Source organism: Anguilla anguilla, chromosome 11 (genome assembly GCF_013347855.1).
Source record: "Anguilla anguilla isolate fAngAng1 chromosome 11, fAngAng1.pri, whole genome shotgun sequence".
NCBI lineage: Eukaryota > Metazoa > Chordata > Actinopteri > Anguilliformes > Anguillidae > Anguilla > Anguilla anguilla.
In genome coordinates, this window is record NC_049211.1 from 22,981,935 (window position 1) to 23,003,618 (window position 21,684).

General features: G+C 40.6%; 2 protein-coding genes across 3 annotated transcripts in view; both read right to left on the reverse strand.

Annotated features, from left to right (window-relative positions):
• Nucleotides 1-7,476, reverse strand: part of kcnb1 (potassium voltage-gated channel, Shab-related subfamily, member 1) — a 43,878-nt gene extending 36,402 nt beyond the window's left edge. The window contains exons 1-2 of the mRNA XM_035380878.1: nt 7,154-7,476; nt 4,533-5,217 (exon numbers count right to left, since the gene is read on the reverse strand). Of these exons, the coding sequence (XP_035236769.1) occupies nt 4,533-5,108 (576 nt within the window). The 5' untranslated portion in view covers nt 5,109-5,217; nt 7,154-7,476. The remainder of the gene's footprint in view (nt 1-4,532; nt 5,218-7,153) is intronic.
• Nucleotides 7,477-11,078: 3,602 nt separating this feature from the next.
• Nucleotides 11,079-21,684, reverse strand: ptgis (prostaglandin I2 (prostacyclin) synthase). 2 transcript variants are annotated; one of them, XM_035380595.1, is made up of 10 exons: nt 21,007-21,684; nt 20,526-20,649; nt 19,830-20,005; nt 19,154-19,300; nt 17,192-17,319; nt 16,600-16,769; nt 14,260-14,416; nt 13,079-13,260; nt 12,326-12,477; nt 11,079-11,274 (listed from the first exon to the last, which is right to left on the reverse strand). In XM_035380595.1, the coding sequence occupies exons 1-10, from the start codon at nt 21,075-21,077 to the stop codon at nt 11,103-11,105; spliced, it is 1,479 nt and encodes a 492-aa protein (XP_035236486.1). In that variant the 5' UTR covers nt 21,078-21,684; the 3' UTR covers nt 11,079-11,102. The 2 variants fall into 2 exon arrangements, with proteins under 2 accessions (XP_035236486.1, XP_035236487.1); XM_035380596.1 differs by having other exon boundaries at nt 20,526-20,675; nt 21,007-21,683.

Here is a 21,684-nt window from a genome sequence, read left to right on the forward strand (position 1 = left end):
AGACCACTACAGTCTCATTTGTCAACAAGACCTTTTTCTATAACTCTGGGGGGTCTTTTAGGTTCTTCTTAACAAACTGGCACAACTCTAGTCCTTATGCTGACAAATGCCAATAACAGTCTCCAAATGCAGTCAACAACCTAGCATCAAGACTAGATACTGAACGCTCTCATATACTGCAGTAAAGAAGAAATTGAACACACATGACAAATCAGAACCACCTGTGAAGCCATCTGTCCGAACATTATGACGCCCTGAAATGGAGGGGGCTATGTATAAAAAGTGCCCTTACTTCTACATGGTGAAACCAAAATGAATTAAAACTCCCTTTATTAAAAGCTGACACTCTGCACTTTAGCCATATATTAAATATTTTTTACAAATTTAAAATTATGGAGTACAGAGCAAAATCAAGATATAATGGTTCTCACTGTATATACATTGGTTACTGTTTGATCATATAATTTCTTGATATAACATTAGAGTTTGCAAAAGTTGGTTGTGAAAATGACAATGCAATGAATAAAACATATTTATTGAAAGAGAAACAGTCAAGGCTATCAAATGGACATAAAACAGATAACCTGTTTATGGTGTGGCACAACAGTACTGTTGCACAGAAAATGAATGACAGTATAAATGAATGACAGTGTATGAGGAAAAGAAAAAGCTGTGGCTATTTGCTTGAATAAGGTTATCCGCTAAGCACATGAATAATGTAATATAATGAATAAATCACACGCACGCGTGCACACACACACGGTACACACACAAATCTTGACTCTGACAATAGGGCTATTTTTTGCATTCCATTATTTAAAATGCATGACAGGCCATCTGCTTATATTTACCAAGAGGATGTAGAATGCATTCAACATACTGGACATTTATAAGACATGATCAGCATTTAAGTTTGCTTTCTGAATGCAAGAAAATGTAGCCAGGGAAACTATTGCTGTGCTGCTGAAATGTTCTTTGTTCCAGTAATAATGTTCATAGATAAATGTAATTAACTTTATTTCAAAATTGAGTGGCTGCAATGAGGTCACTTCATGTCATTTTAAATGTTATACTTGCTCCTTACAGTACATGAAAACAGTTACTCACAGCTATAGGAAATACGTATGTATGTATTTTATGTACATCTGTGTGTGTGTGTGTGCATGTGCGTGTGCGTGCATGCTTGTGTGTGTGTGTGTGTGTGTGTGTGGGTGTATAAAAACCACTTGGAGATGCATTGCAGACAGCAAGTTTTGAATGTGCTTTTCAGTCAGAAATAATCTCATCATTGAATGCTGTACACCAAAATCTAATTTTGGAAGGAGACAGAGTGGCTTCTCACTGAAAATGTGAGGGTTGAGGGAAGGACCAAATCAGTCCCAGAGCCTCATCTAGAATAATTAATGTGACATTTCCCTGACATTTAGCTGAAGGTGTTGGGACCAGCCTTAGAGGGAACCAAAGTCCATGTGAATGCTCCACACTCTGAGATAAAAAATGACAGCAGGACAGTATCTACGGTTATCTTGAGCTAGTTCCCAACACGCAAGTGCACAAACACATGCATGCAAACACATGTACATACACGCACACAAAAAACCCCATGCATATGCATAAGTACATGTACAAACATGCATGAACATGCACACACAACACACACATACAGTCCTGCCATACTTCATTTTCCTCAGATAATGTTGAGATGTTATTTGTGCTACACTTTAAAAAACAGTGTAAAAAAAAAATCAGTGTTTTCAAGTAACTGTTTACTTCACTCCCTGCTTCACTGGCAGCATTCTGTTCTCAGGTCCTCTTAGCCAGAATCGACACGTCTAATGTGGACCGGAGAACCAGGTGACATGCCAAATCACACCTATTTTGGACACAGTCTGAGCTGAGCGGGATAGGCACTCTACTGGAGCAGCTCGTTGTTAATGATGCATCATACAAGATTTATGAAGATGTGATTGTGGGAGTGCCACTTACAACAATGCTTAACCTTACAGGTCCCTTTATAACTCTATCAAAATGTCTGAACCGCTAAATCTCCTAAAGCTCTTATGAATGGCAATTTGCAATCTTTACAGTGCTTGAGAATATGAAACAAAGCTTTATCCTGCTATAGCCCACTGAATACTAGGTGCAGTAAAATGTTTAAGTCTTTAGGTAAGAATGGAGTTCCACATATTCCTTTAAAGTCAATTACATATTGATAAATCAGCCTGCGTGATTGTGTAGAAACTGTTTTGTGGGATCAGCTTGGCATAGAAAGTGTTCACCGACAGAACTTGGGGTGTACAGGTTGCTCCTTCTTACCAAAACCCTTTTTTGTACTTGTATTAAAAATGTGAGAAACTCACCACCACTGTTGTGCTGTTAATCAAAAACTAGAATGTGTCACATGAAGGAAAGCACAAAATACTGGCAACAGCTGACATTGCAGTTTCTGAGCAAATTCAGCCAGTGCAATTTTCATAAAATGGAATGAGAAAATTGATAGGAAATGATGGGTTTCTAAGTACAAACATCAAGGGCAGGTATGGCTCCGGGAGTGGAGCTGTGAGTACAGCAGACAACAATATTAAAGCTTCATTCAAAGCCATAATCCTCCATTAACATAAAGAGCGCAATATGTATTGATTTTACTTCTCATGGCTAAAACGCTTGAGTGGATTACGCTAAAACACCCTGCTTCACAGCTCTCTGCTGCTGGAGAAAGAGACGCAGATGAGATTTGCCTGGAGGAGCTGAGCTTGTGGAAAGGTGGCCACAATTAATACACTGGGAGTGAATAACATCAGGCTTTTACCACACGTGCGGACTGCTTTAAGGATGCGTACATTCAGAACCCATGTACACCCTGCATCCCGCAGACCTTACTGTACAGTATATAGTGCATCTGAAGGAAGATCTGTGCCTCTCTGCGGTGTCAGTATTTCTGGCTTCTGCTGAGAGAACAATTAAAAGAATGTTCCATTCCCTGTAATTACACCTGGTTGTGTTGAGGTCATCAGCCTCCAGTTGACACAAAGGCAACCTGACTAGTGTCGCTCATGTTGCATTGTCAATACAGCCATCTGCTCATCTGCAAACAGGAGCAGGCGTCCACGTTGGGTTTGCATTCTGATCTGCCCTCACAGCTCACACACAAAATTTGACATGTATTTCTAATTCAGAAAGACGTTTTAGATATACATACGACTGGGTGTTACAAGCATGTAGTCTGTAACAATTCTGTGCATGCAATGAACAATGTTCCTGTATATACGTATGCCTTCCTGCAATTATCCATTTTGTCGAGGTTAATATTACAATCGTATGCCACCCCATGATATGATCCCGATTTTTGGAACACACTGGTCAGATATTTATAGCAAAGGGTAATATGCTAAAATGGTCTATAACATACCTTTAACTGGGTCTTTTCTGACAAGTGTACACAAGCTGTAATTAATTCAAAAATAAAAATGAATATGTTGCCAAGGAAGAAGAAAGATTTATGAGGATTCATGGTTTAAATTATACGTGTTGAATCAGCTGTGGACCTGGACCGTTTTGAACTCATGTTGAAACTCCTGTCTGCGCAATGAGTCGGATATATCCCTAATCAAACCTTTCCTCAAACATCCATTTTGTTGGACTTGTCGCCTGCCTTAAAATGTCTGGATTAGCACCCAATTGAAAATCTGTGGGTGCCGCCGGCCTGGAGGCACGAACAGAAGGGTGAGCCAGCGTTCAGGACCTTTCTGAGGCTAAACGTTTGAGCTCATATCGAACCGATTTTTGTGTCCGTCTCAGAACAGCGGCCTGGAAACAGCGTGAAGTAATCGTTTCCTGTGGGTCCAAATAGTCTCGGCCCGAGCCTTCCAAATGTTTGCTGTTTGGACATGACTCTTTGTTCCTTAATGAGGCTATAATATATAATATATATATCTTAACTTTTGAACTGCATACTCACATGTTAATTGCATCAGAGTAACATGTGATCTATACTACTGCTAATAATGATAATTATATTTGTACTAATAGCCTAATAATTTAATTTTTGTCGTTTTGGTCATGTCAATAATTTGTGCAGCGTTGGCTTTGTGTTTCACATCTAAGGCGATTTTCCTGCTTCATGTTTTGTGTATAGACGGAAGTGCAAAGACTGCTGGTACCCAACACAGAAGGCTTGCGCATGCAGTAGTGCAATAAACCCTGAGGACAAACCTAGGGACTTGCGCAAAAGTAGGCCAACACTCCTCCTTCCGAAGGAGGCCTTTCATTTTTAGTAGTTTTACAATTTATAAAAGAACCCACATAAACATGTCAGTTAGTTCTGACGATTACCGATGAAGATGGCCTCAGTAACTGGATCAAATTAAGTGTTAAGCATTAATCAAGAATTTGATCCTTGACTAAACGCTATCCAATGACAGGTAGAAGATGGAAATCCTGACGTCTTGTATCTCAGCCAAGTACTCAGGATTCCCCAAGTCAAGTCAAGATATTATGCTTAGCGCTGGGTTAAAACACATCAGAAAACGTACCTTGGCTGCAACTGACGAACTCGGCTTTTCCAGAAGATCCCAAAGCTTCTTTCTTTTTTCTGAACAACATGTGTTATCAAATTCCTCTCCTTCTCTATCCTTCATATTATCAGCTTCACGTTTAAGCTCCTCGTTCATCTGTTCCTTTTTCTGGTGGTACCGAGCTTGACAGCACGACTCCAGGTAAATTTCATCGACTCCCCAATAGTCCAGTTCTTGACTGAAAGATAACGCGCACATCTCCTCCATCATGTGCAACTTGCCGGTGCGGTAAAAATTCAGTATAGAAGTGAACGCCCCCGGATGTCTGTCAAAAAAGTACTCATTTTCTTCTAAATTGTAGTCGTCGCAAATGTCCATTAGTGATTCGTGTGTGTTGCAATCTCTTAATTTCCCCAGTCGTGTGCGAGGTAACCTGTCCAATGTTCTCCACAGGACTTCATGTGGAAGACCCCCGACATTGAGTCTCACTCGGCGGTAGCACGCCTTGCTTCGGATGATCTCCACCGGCTCCGGGGGTAACGAGGAGGTCGATCGGAAGTCCGATTTATTTATCCCTACGGATGATTTTTCCATTTTTGAATAAATAAGGCCAGAGTTCCACTGAATTCAGTAGATCCAAAAGACAGAATGTCTGGGATAAGTTAGGGTCTACATCTGTGTTTGTTTTCTTCCATACCTGCTGCTGTGAGAGAAGAGGAGAGAAAGAATGTCAGCACCACTCACTAAAATGGAGACCAAACCCGGATGACCTACAGCACTGTGAACGAACATTTCTCACGCAGTGTCAGGTGGGTTATCCACTAATCAGAGTAGCAAATAGATAATTGAATCTGCTTTAGAACGCCCAGCAGCTTTTCTGGCTCTCGCACAGTGCAGCGGGTGGGGGATGCACAGCCCGGAAAGCAAAGCTCCCGATTGACCGCTGTCCACCCGAACAGTGCTGAAGCGGTAGCCCTCCCTGTTTTGAAACTGAGCTCACGCCGTCCTTCTTGGAAATAATCCGTTTGTTTCAGCGGCGTCTTGCTTTTTGGTGGTAAAATCATTTAAACTCTCCAGTTAAAGTGAAAGGTCGTTATTGCAAAAATGCAAACGAGAAAGAAATAGACAGCCAATTCCTTACGATTCACTTGCTATTATGTATTCTCGTACTTCTCGATCCCTCCGAAACATAAATATTTCTATTAAAACTCAGTAGGCATCTTATACTATAATAAGTAGAAACGCCTCCTACACGAAGGAGGTTTAAAGCGAGGAGCCGTTTGTTTCAGTGGGTGGTTCTGCTCAACTGGTACTGACCTGTTTTGTAACGAAAGTCACCAAAAGACTAAAGAAGGAGTGAGGTTTAGACAAAAACATCGAATACAAATCGAGTCAAATCTTGATATCTCTCATAACTGTAATGGTACTCTGAGCAAAAGGCGTAATTGTTCCCTCCAGTTATGATTGGTAGCTATTCAGGCATTTTGATCGTAGTAATGGCAGAACATTAGTTCTGCTCTTCGCGTTTTTGTTACAGCCTACCACGAACAAATCGTCGATAGGCTACTCTCTTTTGTATTTGGAGTACTGAATCTAAAACGTTAGGAATAATTAGTTAGGCTACTTATAATTTGCGTAAAACTGTATTATGTGGTCGATTACATGCGTAGATTCGACAGAACCAGTTTTGCAGCAATATCGCGGTCAATATGCTTGTGCAGAACCTTCCCTGACACAGGCCTATCCACTTTGTCTTGAGACGACGTAATCATTGACAAGCCCAATGGATTGCCGCCATACACAACATTTATTTATCCCATCATCGGTTGTAAACTAATATCACTTTATACCAGAAAACTTTTCCTCTAATCTCAGATTATTTATCATTTTTGGTGCCTCCGTTGGCTTCCAGAGCACCTGTGTGTTGTGAAACGAACTACTTGGAAACATAAGAAGCACAATCTGTTTACTTTTCAAATACCACACTTTTAACATTTGTTTTTGTTTACAAATCTTTTAAAAGAAAAAATATAATATAAAAAACAACATGACGGCGTAGATTTTTGTAAATGGTACATAACATTTACGAAATGGTAAATGGTGTGTGATTTTCTTTAAGTGGGTTGCATATCAGTATATGATTGAACCATTGTCACAGGTGAAAAATATTCATACAAGAGCGAGAACATCAAATGGTAATTTCAAGGAATTATGACATTTCAGTTCTAGTCTATCAAGGGAACAAACCACACTGATCTGACATAAAGTCATCCGTGATGCAATTCAATAGATATTGAAACATTAATTGGGATACAATCTTATTTTCAAAACTCCTGTATAGAGTAGCTTGACACCACAATCATGACAGTGGTGCTGATTTCAATAACCAATTTTTCAGGTCAGCCAATTGTTTTCTGGGGTGATTTCTGTCCTATGCATTGCATTTCACTCTGGATAAGGGCGTTTGTGAAGCACTAGTCTTTATCAACAACAACAGCATCAACAAGCACAACAACAACTAGGCTATTATTATTATTATTATTATTATTATTATTATTATTATTAATAACAATAATAAGATACAATGTATTGTGTCCAGCCAGCCATAAAGCATGAATCATTTTCAAGAATGCACATACCTTTTTGGTAAGCTCAGTGAAGGAGGAGAAATTTAGTCACTGGTTTATTATTCCATGGATCGAGTTCCGCTTTTTCAGCGCCTTTCTCCGAATTATTCCCGTCTTCTCCAGACATCTTTGAAAGCGGTTGCTATATCGTTATCTGTTATCGCCAGTCCTCCTATCTTGTCGCTGCTTTTTTAACAGAGGCGATCAACAAGTTGACAAATGTTGTGAATCCACATGTTTTTCTGTACCTGATTTCACCAAGCTCCGCATGACGGGCGACACGGCTGCGTTCTGCGCAGAAGGCTGATTCGCTGCAGCTCTACCGAACGGCTCGAGCACGGCGACGTGTTTAACCCTTGCAGAGCAGGAACCAGCATCTCTCCAGAGAATTGGGCGCCTCCCAAACCCGTCCTTGACCACATATAACAGGTTTACCAATATATTCATCTGCCAATATGTATTGTACTTCCGGTGAATGTAGATATTTATCTCAATGTACAGCTGTAAAATAGGTTATAGACTGCAAACAGTGCAAACCGATATTCATTCCCATACCAACACTTATGGTATTACAAGTAAAGGCGTCCACATATTTCAGCATAGCTGTAAAATAAGGTATAAACAGACCAAAACAACAAGAAACACACATTTAAAGTTATGCATTTCACAGGGTACTGACAGAGGACCATCAGTCTCGTCTGGAAACGGCCTACTATCACACAATGCAACTGCTATGGAACTTGTCAGGAACACATTATTTTGGCATTTGTATTCAGCCAGCATAGAACCAATGTTGAGGAAATACTGAGAAAATAAAGTAAACAATATTTACATTTATTCACACAGTCAAGGGTGCCAGTGCAGTACAATGGTTTGGGAAACGGGGTTGTACCCTTGAGCAAGACACTACACCATGCCGTGGGGTGCCGGGAGTAACACTTGTGTCGGCAGGCACTTTGCAGTCAGCGGAATCAAAGAGTAAGTGTCCCCAAGTCCAGAAGCAGCTGTCCCCTGCCAGGTGGGGTGAGGCAGGGGACAGCTGCTTCTGCATTCATGGTAACATTGCCCATTCAGCACCTATAGTGATTCAATTACCTACAGGACCATGGACAGCACTAGCCTTACTCCCAGACAGGGTGCCAGCTGTGGCTAATTGACAATCATGTAGCTGCTGCCCATTGCCTCATTACAGGCTCTATAAAAGAGCTTTGGGACCTAAAGCAAGATTATTTTCCTTTGCCCCCTGGAGACTGACTGAGTTTGTTGCCTGACATGCCGACATTGTTTTTTTTTTTTTTTTTTTTGACAATGCATGTGTTTTGATTGTTTATTCACTCTCTTTTCCTGTGGCCTGATTGCTGGATTTTTCTCTGGCTTTCCTATTTACATGTGGCACAGTGGCCATTCCCAACACTGTGGCACAATTACTTCAAAATATCAAGCTGTAAATGATCTCTGTAAGAGAATCTGCTCCATACTGAAATGCAACGTGCAGTGTGCATTTAGTCCCTGCTTGTTTGTCATGTGGAGAGCCAACAATGTGCTTTCTTCTGCACAAACTTTTATTTTTGGACTACTTAAAATAGTACTGCCTTTGCGAAATTCATATTCTGTTGTAACAGCAGAGGCGACCATAGTATCAGACATATGGGGTACTAAGGTAAGAGTCTTATTTCAAGATTAGTAGCAGATTCTGAAGTATCCATTTATGGTAAATGAGGTGGGATAAGTGTCTGGAATGCTTCTTGGCTCAGTCATTTCCCTGTGACTTGTGTTCAGAGAAACCTGATTGTTAGTTTGATGATTTGTCTCAGCTCAGCTGAGCTTCAATGTGTATTCTTTTCATGGGGACGCCACACTATTTTTCATGTTCAAGTTTAATATTAGGCAGTGAAATGAATGAACAGATTGTGGAATACTCATTAAAAGCTGCCTTTCTCTGGCTTCAGAAAGGGTGCACCATGCAGAGACAGCCTGTCAAGTTCCAGCAACAAGCTTGCTCTAAAAGGAGCATGTCATGCAGCTGAATTACACTCTGCTTCTATGGTTGTAATAAAATGGACACGTCAATCATTTTGTCAATCACATCAATCATTCAGCTCAGGAGGTAAGACCGGTTGTCTGGCAGTCAGAGGGTTGCCGGTTTGAACCCCCGCCCTGGGCGTGTCGAAGTGTCCCTGAGCAAGACACCTAACCCCTAATTGCTCCCAACGAGCTGACTGGTACCTTGCATGGCAGCCTTTCACCATTGGTGTGTGAATGGGTGAATGAGAGGCATCAATTGTAAAGCGCTTTGGATTAAAACTCTATATAAATGCAGTCCATTTACCATTTATTTTGTTAACCAAAAAGGCACATTGTTCTTGGTATAACATGGCATAACAAACATTTCACCTGAAATAAATCTCTCAAAGATATATTTCAGTATTCTCTTAGAAAGTGAAGCACTGTGTAGTGGTTCTGAACTTCACTTCTGTTTCATACTGGATAATTATTGGAGGAAAATGGTCATCATCCCATTAACAATGTGTGCAATGTGATGTCTAATGGTCTATCCTCTAGTGACAAGATGCTAATAAAATGTCATAAATCCACTCATTCTCATTATCATTGTAGTGCATGAATTGTCTCAATTACCCATTTAATGATTGGCAATCCTGCTGCAGTTGCAGTTGCTCCCTAGGGACCAAGTCTTGCACCAACATGCACCTGCACCTGGATTTTGGAGAGATGAAGTCCAATCTGTCCCTGCTTTTAGGCTTCTGAGGTATGTTCTTCTGGAACTTCCTAAGCTTCAAGAACTTCAAAGACTTATGTACTGTATCCTAGAATCCCATCTGATCCTTGAACTTTTTAATGAAATATCAAACAGAAGCAACCTCGTTAATTTCTGAGGAAACAATTTAATTAAATTCAACAAGGTGATAGTTTATAATTAAAAAATAGTTATTATTTCCAGATGAAGAATTAGTGTATAGAAACGGATTAGTCTTGTTTCAGATTTTTGAGTTTTATTAAATTCAAGTTAGAAATATGTGTATCAAAACTAATACACAGGGGACAATCAAAGCAATCCTGTATTGTATTTGATTCAATTTCTTGTCTTTTATCTTATAAATATCACTTTAAAAGATGCAACTCACAATGGTGTTATTCTGAAGTTAATTGAAATGTATATGTAAATTTATACACACACACACACACACACACACACACACACACACACACACATAATGCATTTAATTATACAGACATGTATATCTATACATCTAAATATAAATAAATAAATACGTAAAACATGCCAGCAACCAGCTGTGAGACGAGATGGCTTTCTCCCTTATCCTGCATGGGATAGTACTCTACTGTCTGAAATGTGGGACATACATCTGTGTCTGAACAGGAAGAGGAAATGCTTCTATGCTTATCACAATGCCATGTAAAGCTGAGGCAAACTTATTCATGCAAGCAGACCAAAGAAATAACTCCTTTTTTGTGACAGTTTGTTTTAAGGATTATGGCTTCCATTCATTAGAAATACCTAAATAGAATTTCTGGTAAGAAAGGAAAACAATCTAAATTTACTTGCATCTAAGTTTACACACTGACATTGTTCATTTAATGATTTGATAGTAAAAGAAATGGTAAAAGAAATGTATGTCCACTTACATCTAAAAACACGTTTGCTTCAAATTTTGATCAATTCAGCAGACCAAATATGTTTTGTGGTCACTTTAACTGAAACAAAGACAGAAATGCCTACTGCCTACTTAAAAATAAAAAATAAGACTATTTACTTCTGAAGCATCCAAAAATGGGCTGATGTTGAAAGAGCTGAAATCTTGTTTTTTGATATATCAGGCTTTATAGGGTTAAGACGGCAACTACATGAACTCACTGACTTCATGAAAAGGTATGCTTTAGCCATCAGGATTACTTCTGCTTTAGTTAACTTGATCAGCGTTTATGTTCGTCCCTCTGTCGTGTTCCTGTGTCTTTTCATCCTGTAGAGGATCTCCAGGTCCCCGTCTGGCTGAAGCATGCCGAATCCATAGCGGCTGGGGTTCACTGGTGGCATGCTGCAGTCCGGGTCACACAGCTCCAGGTCCAGGCAAGTCAGCACCATAAATATGAACCTTCAGGGCAAAAAGAAAATGTCAGACTACACATTAACACACGGGCGCTTCAGTCAGGCATCTTCAATGCTTACACTTAACTGATAAGGACTCCCACTATATTTTGTTTTTCAGTGCATTATTGGTGCTAATTTGGTTTCTATAATTGCAGCACATCTGCATAGACGCAGCTTTTAGTTTCCCTAACCTAGCCACAAACCCTTATTTCCAAAATCCATTCCAAACTCCTGCTCCCCCCTCTTTTTATAAAAAGGTACTTCTGTACACTTTAAATAACAGTTGAGTTGCAAGGTAATAGAAATAACACAAGAAGAAAAGCCACACCCAGTTTCCAATTGATCTTCTTAATTGGTGAAGACCAAGTGTTTAGACTACATCAGCTTGATTGATAGAGAATAATTAAGCCATGATCTTGTGGTTTTTTGGTGATAATTTACCCTGAATGTTTGTGACAACACGCAGGTTCTTTCCTTTTTTCTCTTTACATACATATATATATCAGTAGACTGGAATTAATTTGACATGCATGCCAGGGACAGGATCAAGAGTGTGTCTGTGGAAGTTGCATGTCAGTGCTCAAAATTTTTCATCTGTCATTTGGTAAAACATTTATTTCTTTTAGCCTTCTGTTTGTCACTCTTGATTTTTGGAAACTTTTCCTATCAGTGTGTCATCTCAGGCAACAACATATTCAAGATATGCAAATGTATGGTGATCACTAGTTAAAAATATATCCAAGCGTATTTGCAACATGCAAAGAATGAACGCCAATGTGCACCAGCCACGTCAGGGATATGCAAAATACACGACATCCGAATTACGGAATGACTCGCAGTATACTGTAACTTCTTGCACGTCATCTGAGGACATAGGATGAACTGTCTTTCTTAATGGCTTTTTCTCTTAGTGAGAATGAGAGGATTAGATTCTAACCTTCCTTATGAACCCAACCGTCTGCCATTAAGCCTGTCTCAGGAGACGGGGAGTGACCTCACAGTTTAGACTTGGATCTGAGGGTACAGGGACAGGTGGAGGACTTGGGGACACTTACGCTTTGATTCCGCTGACTGCAAAGTGCCTGCCGACACAAGTGTTATTCCCGGCACCCCACGGCATGGTGTAGTATTTCAGTCTCCTCCCGTTTTTGAAAAAGTCTGTCTTCTCTGTCCCGTCTGCGTTCAGGAACCTGTCGTACTTGAATTTCTACAACCACAAACATTCGCACCATGAAAGGTCGGTAGGAACTGGCAATCGTTCCCAAGGCCTTTTGAAATCATCCACTGACTTTACGAATGGAAATTAATATTGCATTTGTAGCATTTAGTTTGTCCTTATTGGTTTCTGTGGCCGTGTAAGGAGTCGTAAGCGTGACGGGGATAGCTGAGGCCTGTGACGCAGCCATTCAGCTCGCTTTCTCACACCTGTTATCTCCACTCCTATTAGAGAGGCACCCAGCTAATCCCACGGTATCCTGCAGTTTAACTTTGAACCTTTCTGGCCGTAATCCCAGATCTATTAAAACTGTTCTTGTTTGTGTGCATAAGCAATGGGCTCGTATTATGTAAAAGCAATCGGGTCTTTTTCCACTGGGCTGAGACTGATGGTGCGTCTCTGTGATCCTCAGGTGGGGGGGGGGGGGGGGATGTTGTTATAAATGCTGAGGTATGAGAGACAGACTGAGAGCCTGGGTTAAGACGCAGCTAACTTGCTTTAACTCCCGCTGTCCTGACATGTCTGACCTCTTTGTCCTCCTGCTGGCCGTTGGGGTGCGGTGCGGTGCTCTGGGGTGGGCCCGGGTACGTACCTCTGGCTCCCGGTGGATCTCGGGGTCCATCTGGGGGCTGAGGTAGGGGAAGACAAGTACGCGATCCCCGCGCCTGAGGCCGTACTCCCGGCCGTCCGCCAGGCGCAGAGTCTTGGCCTGCAGAACCTCTCTGTTGATGGTGACTGCGGCGGTGAGCCTTAGCATCTCACTCAGGGTGCTGTCTATGAAGCGGACAACAGCATGCTATCAGGTCTCATGCCAGAACACTTATTTATTACACTGTTTTCAGGGGGAAGAGGAGAGTCGCAGGGAACAAACAAGTCTAAGGCAGTGATACAGTCCTGCAGGCCCACAGTGTCTGCAGCTTTTTGTGGGTTCCTTTCTATCAACAGCCAATTCAGCCCTCGGAAACAGCTTATTGTCACTGTGATCTTCTTTACATAGTACACTCATACAAAATGAAATCTGAAAATTTGTAAACTGGAATAAAAAAGTACTCAACAACTTCTATTTAGCATGATGTTTAGGAATGAGCTTTGCTCATTATTTTCTACAAACGATAAAGTCCATCTTTCAGGCCTGAGCAGCCTTATGGGTAATTCTGCAGTGTAAACAGCAAATGCGTAAACTGCACCTGACACCTACTTCCATAAGCAGGGATCAGTTTACCTCTGAGACCTACATTTCACTGCTGAAATGTTCTTATCCTATGACATCATTTATGGCCTTATGACCCTTTTTTTGTACATTACTGGCTTGGGTTCCCAAAGTTATGGGCCCCGCTAATTAAAGGTGATATACTCATCTTTGCAGAACCCTAGATTAACCACAAAAAGAGTATCTTAATTATTTGAACACTTTTTAATCTTGTCTAGAGGCGAGGCCTTTTCATGCAGGTCAAACCAGGCCCTTATGGCCGAGGGGTTATTCAGTTATTCAGTCAGAGACTGAGACTGAGACTGAGACTGGCTGGGAGCACTGTGCGAAAAAAAAAAATTGGTATACCCTTATGATGTGCTTAAAGTGAAAAACTCAGCAAATGGCTTTTTAGACAAGCTACTGGTCACCCAGCAACTGAGCATATCTTAAGTGAATCTGTAAAAAAACACCATCTGCACCATGGTTTCACAGCTTCTTTAACTGTCTGCCACAGCCCCACAGGAGTGATACCCATGAGTACAACACATTATGATTATTAGGGAGGTAGAGATGAGTCTCACCAAATACTGGTGTGTTCTGTAGTTTGTCCACGGGGAGACACGGTTGTGTTCCCGCCAGTAGCGAGAGGCTGTTGATTTCCCTCATCACTGCATCCATGGCCTCAGGGTTGGTCAGAAGGAACCCCAAAAACCAGAAGGCAGCAGGTCCTGCATTACACTGACAACAACACACAATTATGTCGCCTGTTGCAACCTTCCGAAACACTGAGACACACTATCCACCGTTTTCTTGCCTGTCGTTGAATAAATCTAATTTCCAGCATTATTATTATACATACACTATACTGTATGTAGGTGCTTATGACCAAGATGTGACCTTAGACTGTAGAAAAAGATGGACAAAGTCACTGTGATGTCATCCATTGACTGTCCAAGGGCTTGGCGAAAAGTGTTTTGAAACCCGAGAAGTGCAGTTTGTGTGTGCTGCCATGTTGTACAAAATGGAGCCAGAGACGGAGTAGGGACATGAAGTCAGGTCATCCACTAAGCGCATGAGATACAATGGCTCAGTAGTGAAGCAAACTGTCCCTGACTCGTCCACAAAATAGTACAGTCTTGTCAAAATAACACAATAGCTTTACAAATTGGCACACATTGGGACTACATTTTCTTGTGTAATATAAAATATAAAATTGACTTTATATTTTGACCGTATTGTTACCACGGACTTACATTGAAATGGGTGGCTGAAACACTTATATTGGAGCCAACCGCACTGGTGCTCATGAGCAAAGTTTCTCAATAAGACAAGGAAGTGAGCTTTAAAAATGCAGCCAGGTTTGACTAATACGAGACCAGTTTAGCACTAGTTTTAGGACTGGTTCCAATATCAGTATGGGTGATCACAGTGTCAAATAATGTTAAACAGCCCAGTATTTCGCAATGAACCAGCACAGTTCCCTTAGTCACTGAAGATGATGCATGTCTGAACCGTATGCCGACTGTCTATGTGAAGTGTCCTGGAGACAGTCAGCTGAGGAAGAATGAAAAGGATAATAAAGCAATGAAAACACTACGGATAAAGAGCAAAAAAGAACTGTTCTAAATCTCTCTCTTATAAGAACTACAAGGTATATGTAAAATGCTTGGAGGTCTCTACCACTGACAGAAATGAAGACATTCCTTCACTTCCCCTTTGACTCTTTTTCACAAACACTTGTGCACAGCACCTCAGACTGATGGCCGTATTGTGTAATTGTTGATTTTCAGGTTTGTTCTCCATCAAGATAGTAGTATCAAGATAAGCAAGGACTTTTTAAATGCATTGTATTTTTTGAAATGACACACCTTCTCTTTTTTCTGTTTAAAGCAGGTTATGAGGGCCTGTTGTTACAAGCTGATAATTAAGCAGTTCTCTTGTGAGTTCACACATTTCTGAAGGTATGTGTTTCCCCACTGCCAAAAAACATATTGCACTCTCATTACATTTTTTCATTTTTCATTACATTGCAGCTATATGATTTGCAGCAACATTATGAAGTCGCTTGGAGACTGTTTATGTGTGAGTACATTACTGAAACAGAAGCCAATACTGCACTCTTGTGGCAGACACAGTAATTGTATAAAGGTAATTCAAGTATATCAGACAATAAATAATAAGAAAAGGCATTGATGCAATACAGTACAACTGTGATTTTGTATTTACTGCAATTTGGTGTCTTTGTTTCATTGCACAGTATGTGATTGACGTGTGTGTGCGTCTGTGTAAGTGTGTGTGTGTGTGTGTGTGTGTTGCTCATGAGTTCATGTGACCTTGTTCCCTACATCTCAAACTACTGTTACTCACAAATTTCTTAGAACTTAAACAATTCACATTTACAAGTCAAAACAAAGCACTTTTTTCACTCATCCTGAGTTGGTCCAATCAGTGTTTAAAGTCTTGTTTGCATTAAATATATCTTATTTTTAAAATTCTCCTTTGGAATGTTGCAGCTGTTACTTCCTCCTCCAGCTATCTTATCTTAAGTACTGTCAAATTTATGTTTCTAAGAGATACTGTTGATGGGGTGAAGAAGGCAGGCAGCCAACCGTTGCCTCACTGAAAGGTGTGTTACACAGAAATACTATGACCCAGCATAGGGGATCATTTCACACAAAGCTTACACAGCAGAATATTATGGTGTCATGGAAACAAAAGCCATCGGTGTCAGGTTTCACCACTCACACACAGAGCTGGGACATGAAAATTCCAGAAACAAGAGGCCTATTCATTTATCCACCGAAAAAGGGCGGAGGGCATTCCAACCCTCAGCAGAGCCGGGAGGAGGCTCCGGGAGGGCCGACCTCCTCCATTTATGAAACACGTGCGTACTCCACCTGTCGGAGGCTGGCGCGACTCACCTGTGTGGTCCAGAGCTGCAGCAGCATCGCCCTGGCCTGCGTCTCCTCGTCCGCCCCCTCCTCCCGCAGGAACTGACGGTAGCTCTGCTGCCAGCAGCCAGACTTCGCCTTCCCTGCCAACAGCCGGAGCCACAGCTGCTCACGCAGTTCACTGGCCGTCTGCTTTTCACCTGGAAGGAGGAGGAGAAGATGGGGGTCAGACAGGTATGATCTGAAGGGTCGGATACCACTCCTTTACACTGCTGGCTATTCCCCTGGATTGCGCTCCTTGCACAGCTGTGGCTGGTTGACCAGAGGAGATGCCGTTGCGCAATTAAGCAAGGAATGCCCTGCTTGCACCCTCCTCAGGCAACATTACAGAACATCCAGCTGTCTCCTGAAGGAACACCTCACCGATGTTGGAATGGGGGGTACATCACTAGGCTTCAGTTGCACGCTCTGGAAGCTATAAGCCTATCTTTAGCTGCACACTTTTTCTAAGCTGGAAGGACAGACCAGCTCAGCCTTTACTCATGAATGAAGTAAAATATTTTTTATTCATATATGGATATTTTACAGTTGGAATATACTTATTCATTATGCATTATTATACCTGACTTAAGCGTTGACCGTACAATCTTTACCAGCAGGCTGTCAAATTTTCGGTATTCCTTATAGACTGCATTCAGCTCGTCACAGTTGTTGCCGTGTTCCTTGCCAAACAAGGTGAAATATCCAGCCCTGAAGAGAGAGAGTGAGAAAGACAGGAGGATGACATTGGGTTGAGCTTCCCATACACAAAGAATTTCCAAATTTCTATCATTAACTTTTATACAACTTAAAAACATCTTTTATGAACATATACATCTAAAACACAATGCATATACAGTATATATTATAAACCAAAGGCTTTTATGACTGTGACTAATCCCACTGTTGCCAGGCAGATGCATGTATTACTGTGACAACATATGAGTCTTTCCATATGTAAATATTAAAAATATTCACTTATTTTGCTACAATAAAAAATTAAATGGAACATTTTACCCTCAATCACATTTGCTAATTTCTTTGCCGGGTAAAACCGTGCACAAAATAAATATGATTTTCCATTTGAGTATGTGTAACATACATTTTATAACTATTACATTGTATATGTTAGTTATAAACATACAAATAAATGTTTATTTGTTATTATTATTATTATTATTATTGTTTTATTATTTTATTTTGTGAAAGTTTATTTTCACGTGTATGCTCATTCTGTCAAAAGCCAGTATGCGCTACACACAGTTTGATTCAGACTGTGTGCACTGACTTCCTGAAAACAGTCAGTTCACTAATTCTGAATTGGGAAAAACTGTTCAGAGATTGACAATCTCTGCAGCCCTTTGGCAGATGTGGCTTCTCTGGAAGGGTGCTGGAAGCCACTTCTGAGAAAGACCAACATTAAATCATGCCTGGAGTTTTTAGAATCCATGTGACAGACCCTGTGACCTTCTGGAAGAAGATTCTGTGGTCTGACAAGACTAAAATTGAGTTCAGTGGCCTGAGAAAAAGCCCTATTTTGGAGCTACTTTTCAGCAAGAGGGACTGGCAAGCCTGTTGACATCAGGGGAAAGATGGATAGAGCCAAACACAGGCAAATCACTGAGGAGAACCGGCTGCTTCAGGGCGAAGCTTCATGCTCCAACAGGAACATGACCCAAAGCATACGGCGAAATTACAAAGGAATGGCTTAAAAGCTGAAAGGTCAGTGTCCTACAATGGTGGAGATTTGAATCCCATAGAAAATCGTTGGTATGACTTGAAAATTGTAGGAAGGAATTTTAATTCCAAAATCTAAACATGTAAAGTTCAAACAGACATATCTGAGCATAATAGCTGCCTAATAGCGGCCTTTAATGGCAGCCAGAGGCCTATGTGCAATAACTCTGGGGTGAATATATTTGTAAATGAGCTGGTAAAGGGGGAAAAACAAATATTACAATGCATAAAAATTATAAGTTCAAGTAGGACAAATACTTTCTGAAGGCACTGTATATATTTTTTTATAACTGACCCTAACTGACATTATGAATAGTACATAAATTATATGATGAACTCACTACAATAAAATACATATTTAAAATGGGTTAGGTGATCAGCTGAGTAAGGCCATCATTGATACTGGCTGCACTGCTAAAGAACAATGACTGTGTTTTATAAATAACAGGAAGAGCAGATGCTTCCTGTATCCTGACACATTAAATTTTTACCGTATCTGGCCCGAGATCTAAAGAACACTATAAAAACATCAATGGCAACTGCTGTCCAGATGACAGAATTAAACTTTTAAAAGTGTAAACAGCACAAAGATGCTTTGTCCTTAGATTTAAAAAAGCTACAAAACCCAAAGGTACATCTGCTGCAGCTTTCAGTTGATTGCACAGCCAGATATATTTAACTCGAATTCCAACTTCTGCTTTATTCAACAATTTTTGTTTTGCCCACATTGTTTTACCCAATCTGTGTTTGCTGACAGTAAGATTTCTGAGGTATTTCCCCGGGGGCCTAGACTCAAGGGAGGTCATACTTGAAGAGCAGTCTATAACAGAAGCTGAAGAGGCCCTCCTTTTTCCAGTCCGTCGGGTTCTGGAGAATCTCAGGCGAGGAGAGCAGAGCACGGACGTTCTCTTGCATGATTTTGCCCAGGCGAGCCAGACCTTCTCCTTCAAAGTGTCTGAGTGGCGCACACACACACACACACACACACACACAGCAGTGTCACCTTCTTGCGATTTTTACTGTCAAGCTGTATTGCGCAAAATTCCTCCTGACTCATTTGTCCCCATACAACCACAGAGAATGTACACTAGGTTGCCTTATTTCCATACGACACATAAAGCCATTTAATGTTAGGCATTCAAATGTTGATGTTGTCTCTGTATGTTAAACAACGTTGTTTGATCTTGCACTGTTGTATTATTGGATCAGACTAACCCTCCTATGTTCTGTAATATGAACGGCTAGCATTGGATAAATGACATTGTCAGGCTTAAACAATACTTCTGATATTCCAAACAAAACAAAGTATCTTTTCTCTTCACGGGAGCCTGCTCATTGTGCTGCAGTGCAAATAGCATCAAATGCAAAACAAACAAAAAGACACCATGCCAAAAATATCTGTGGTATAACCCCAACATGCACACGCGGTGATTGTTCCGGAAGGACCTGCAATGCCGTTTCAGACTCATGATCTAGACACCTACTGCTCCATCCAGGCTCTCTGTGCAGCAGCGCAGCTGCTGGGCAGACGCAGGCAGAAGACTTTCTGCGTCACCACCTGGGCATAGCGGTGAAAGTCCAACGAAACGGTGTCCTGGAGGACAGCATCGTAAGAGCTTGGGTCCAGCAGCACAGTCACATAGTGCCCAGCAACACACACCTAGGGAACACAGCACTCTTATTATTATTATTATTATTATTATTATTATTATTATTATTATTATTAATTATGTAATTATTACTGTAATGTAATTTTATGAAGATAATAATGATGATAAAGATAAATATTTTTCACATCTTTTTATTGCAGTTAGTTTTGCAGGGGCGATTTAAAAAATATATACAAACTCAATCACATGCTGCATTCAGGGTTTCACTGTGACCTCACTGCAAATTATTCAGTTACAGGAACCAGGATTCTGTGGCACTCATGATTAATCTCCTTTTAAATAGTGTGAATCAACTAACGAAACTTCATCACGGAATGATGAGCAATTCATTGTGCAAAACATCAGATGGTCAGGTCATGTTTCTGTTTATTCTATTTCCATTCAGTATTAAAAGTCTGAAATAAGCATAAGCAAATTAAAACCTTAAAAATAATTTTGAACATGGTCAGTAGGTTGATAACAGTCAAGTGAAATGCATAGATCATAGTTTAATTCCAGCTGTGTTCTTACCGTGAAAATGTCACCATGTTTCTCCTTCATTCGCGCTAGAAACTTGGCAGCATCTTTTCCAAATTCAAGCGCATGGCCCAGCCAAGGAATAAGGCCTTTGTCTAAAGGTGGTTCATTCTTTGATCTCGTATTAATAAGCAAATCAAAATACTTTTGAAATAAACAGCAACAGAGAACATAGCAGGTGAACAAGCATCATATCACAACTCTGAAAACTAGCTCTTGTTACAGTATACAGTATATAGACAGTATATTTTTAAATCAGTGTATATACAAAATTTCATATCAGTTAAAATACTTGTGACATGACAGCTTATTGTCAGCACATCCTCCACGTTGGACAGCTTATTTTTGGCCCCGGCTACTGTACGAACAACATACGCACCAGCTAAAACTCGAATCATAATATTCCAAGTCTTATATACCTTGTAATAGTAGAACCGCAATTAACTAAAAAAGAACGAACACATTGCCTACTCACCTCGACCGAGTGCACGCAATTAAATAGAGAACGAGGAGTCCCGAGATTAGGATAAATGTCATAAAAATCATAATGCTGTGCCTGGAAAAATATGCTCTGTGTGTGCTACCCTTGATAACTGAAATTTAAACTTCAGAAGGCGTCTATTTCATGACAAGTTAAGGAGGTGGGGTTTCAGCCGTGAGGTGTGGCATCTCGTTTCAGTGACTGTTCGAACAAGTCAAAACAAGTCAGAACTGCAGTAAGATACTATATTTCGCACGTGGTTTTCACATGGTGAGGTAATCAAACTTTGCTTTGTTTTTCCCATCCACGCTGTCGAACGCTGGTTTTCACGACAGTCAGCTATGAAGCGACACGCCTTAATGTGTATGTCATTGCGCACCTTCAAGATATTGTGGAATTGACAGTAGCTAATGTTATTGGCCCACCAGCGTATTAACGTTAGGTAGCCTAAGCTAACCCAATCAAAAATACGGTGTCATACCAGGATAATAATAAGGAAAATATTACTTCTAATAACACAACACAGTTAACGCAGTTGTCCGCAGAAAACGTTATAGCCTATTTCCGAAACTTGTGGTGTGTGGTTTGCGGGAAAAACTCCACTGCTTTGTACATTTCCCATTTGTGTAAATGACGACATCCACCCTAGTCATATACAAAAGTGAAGTTAGC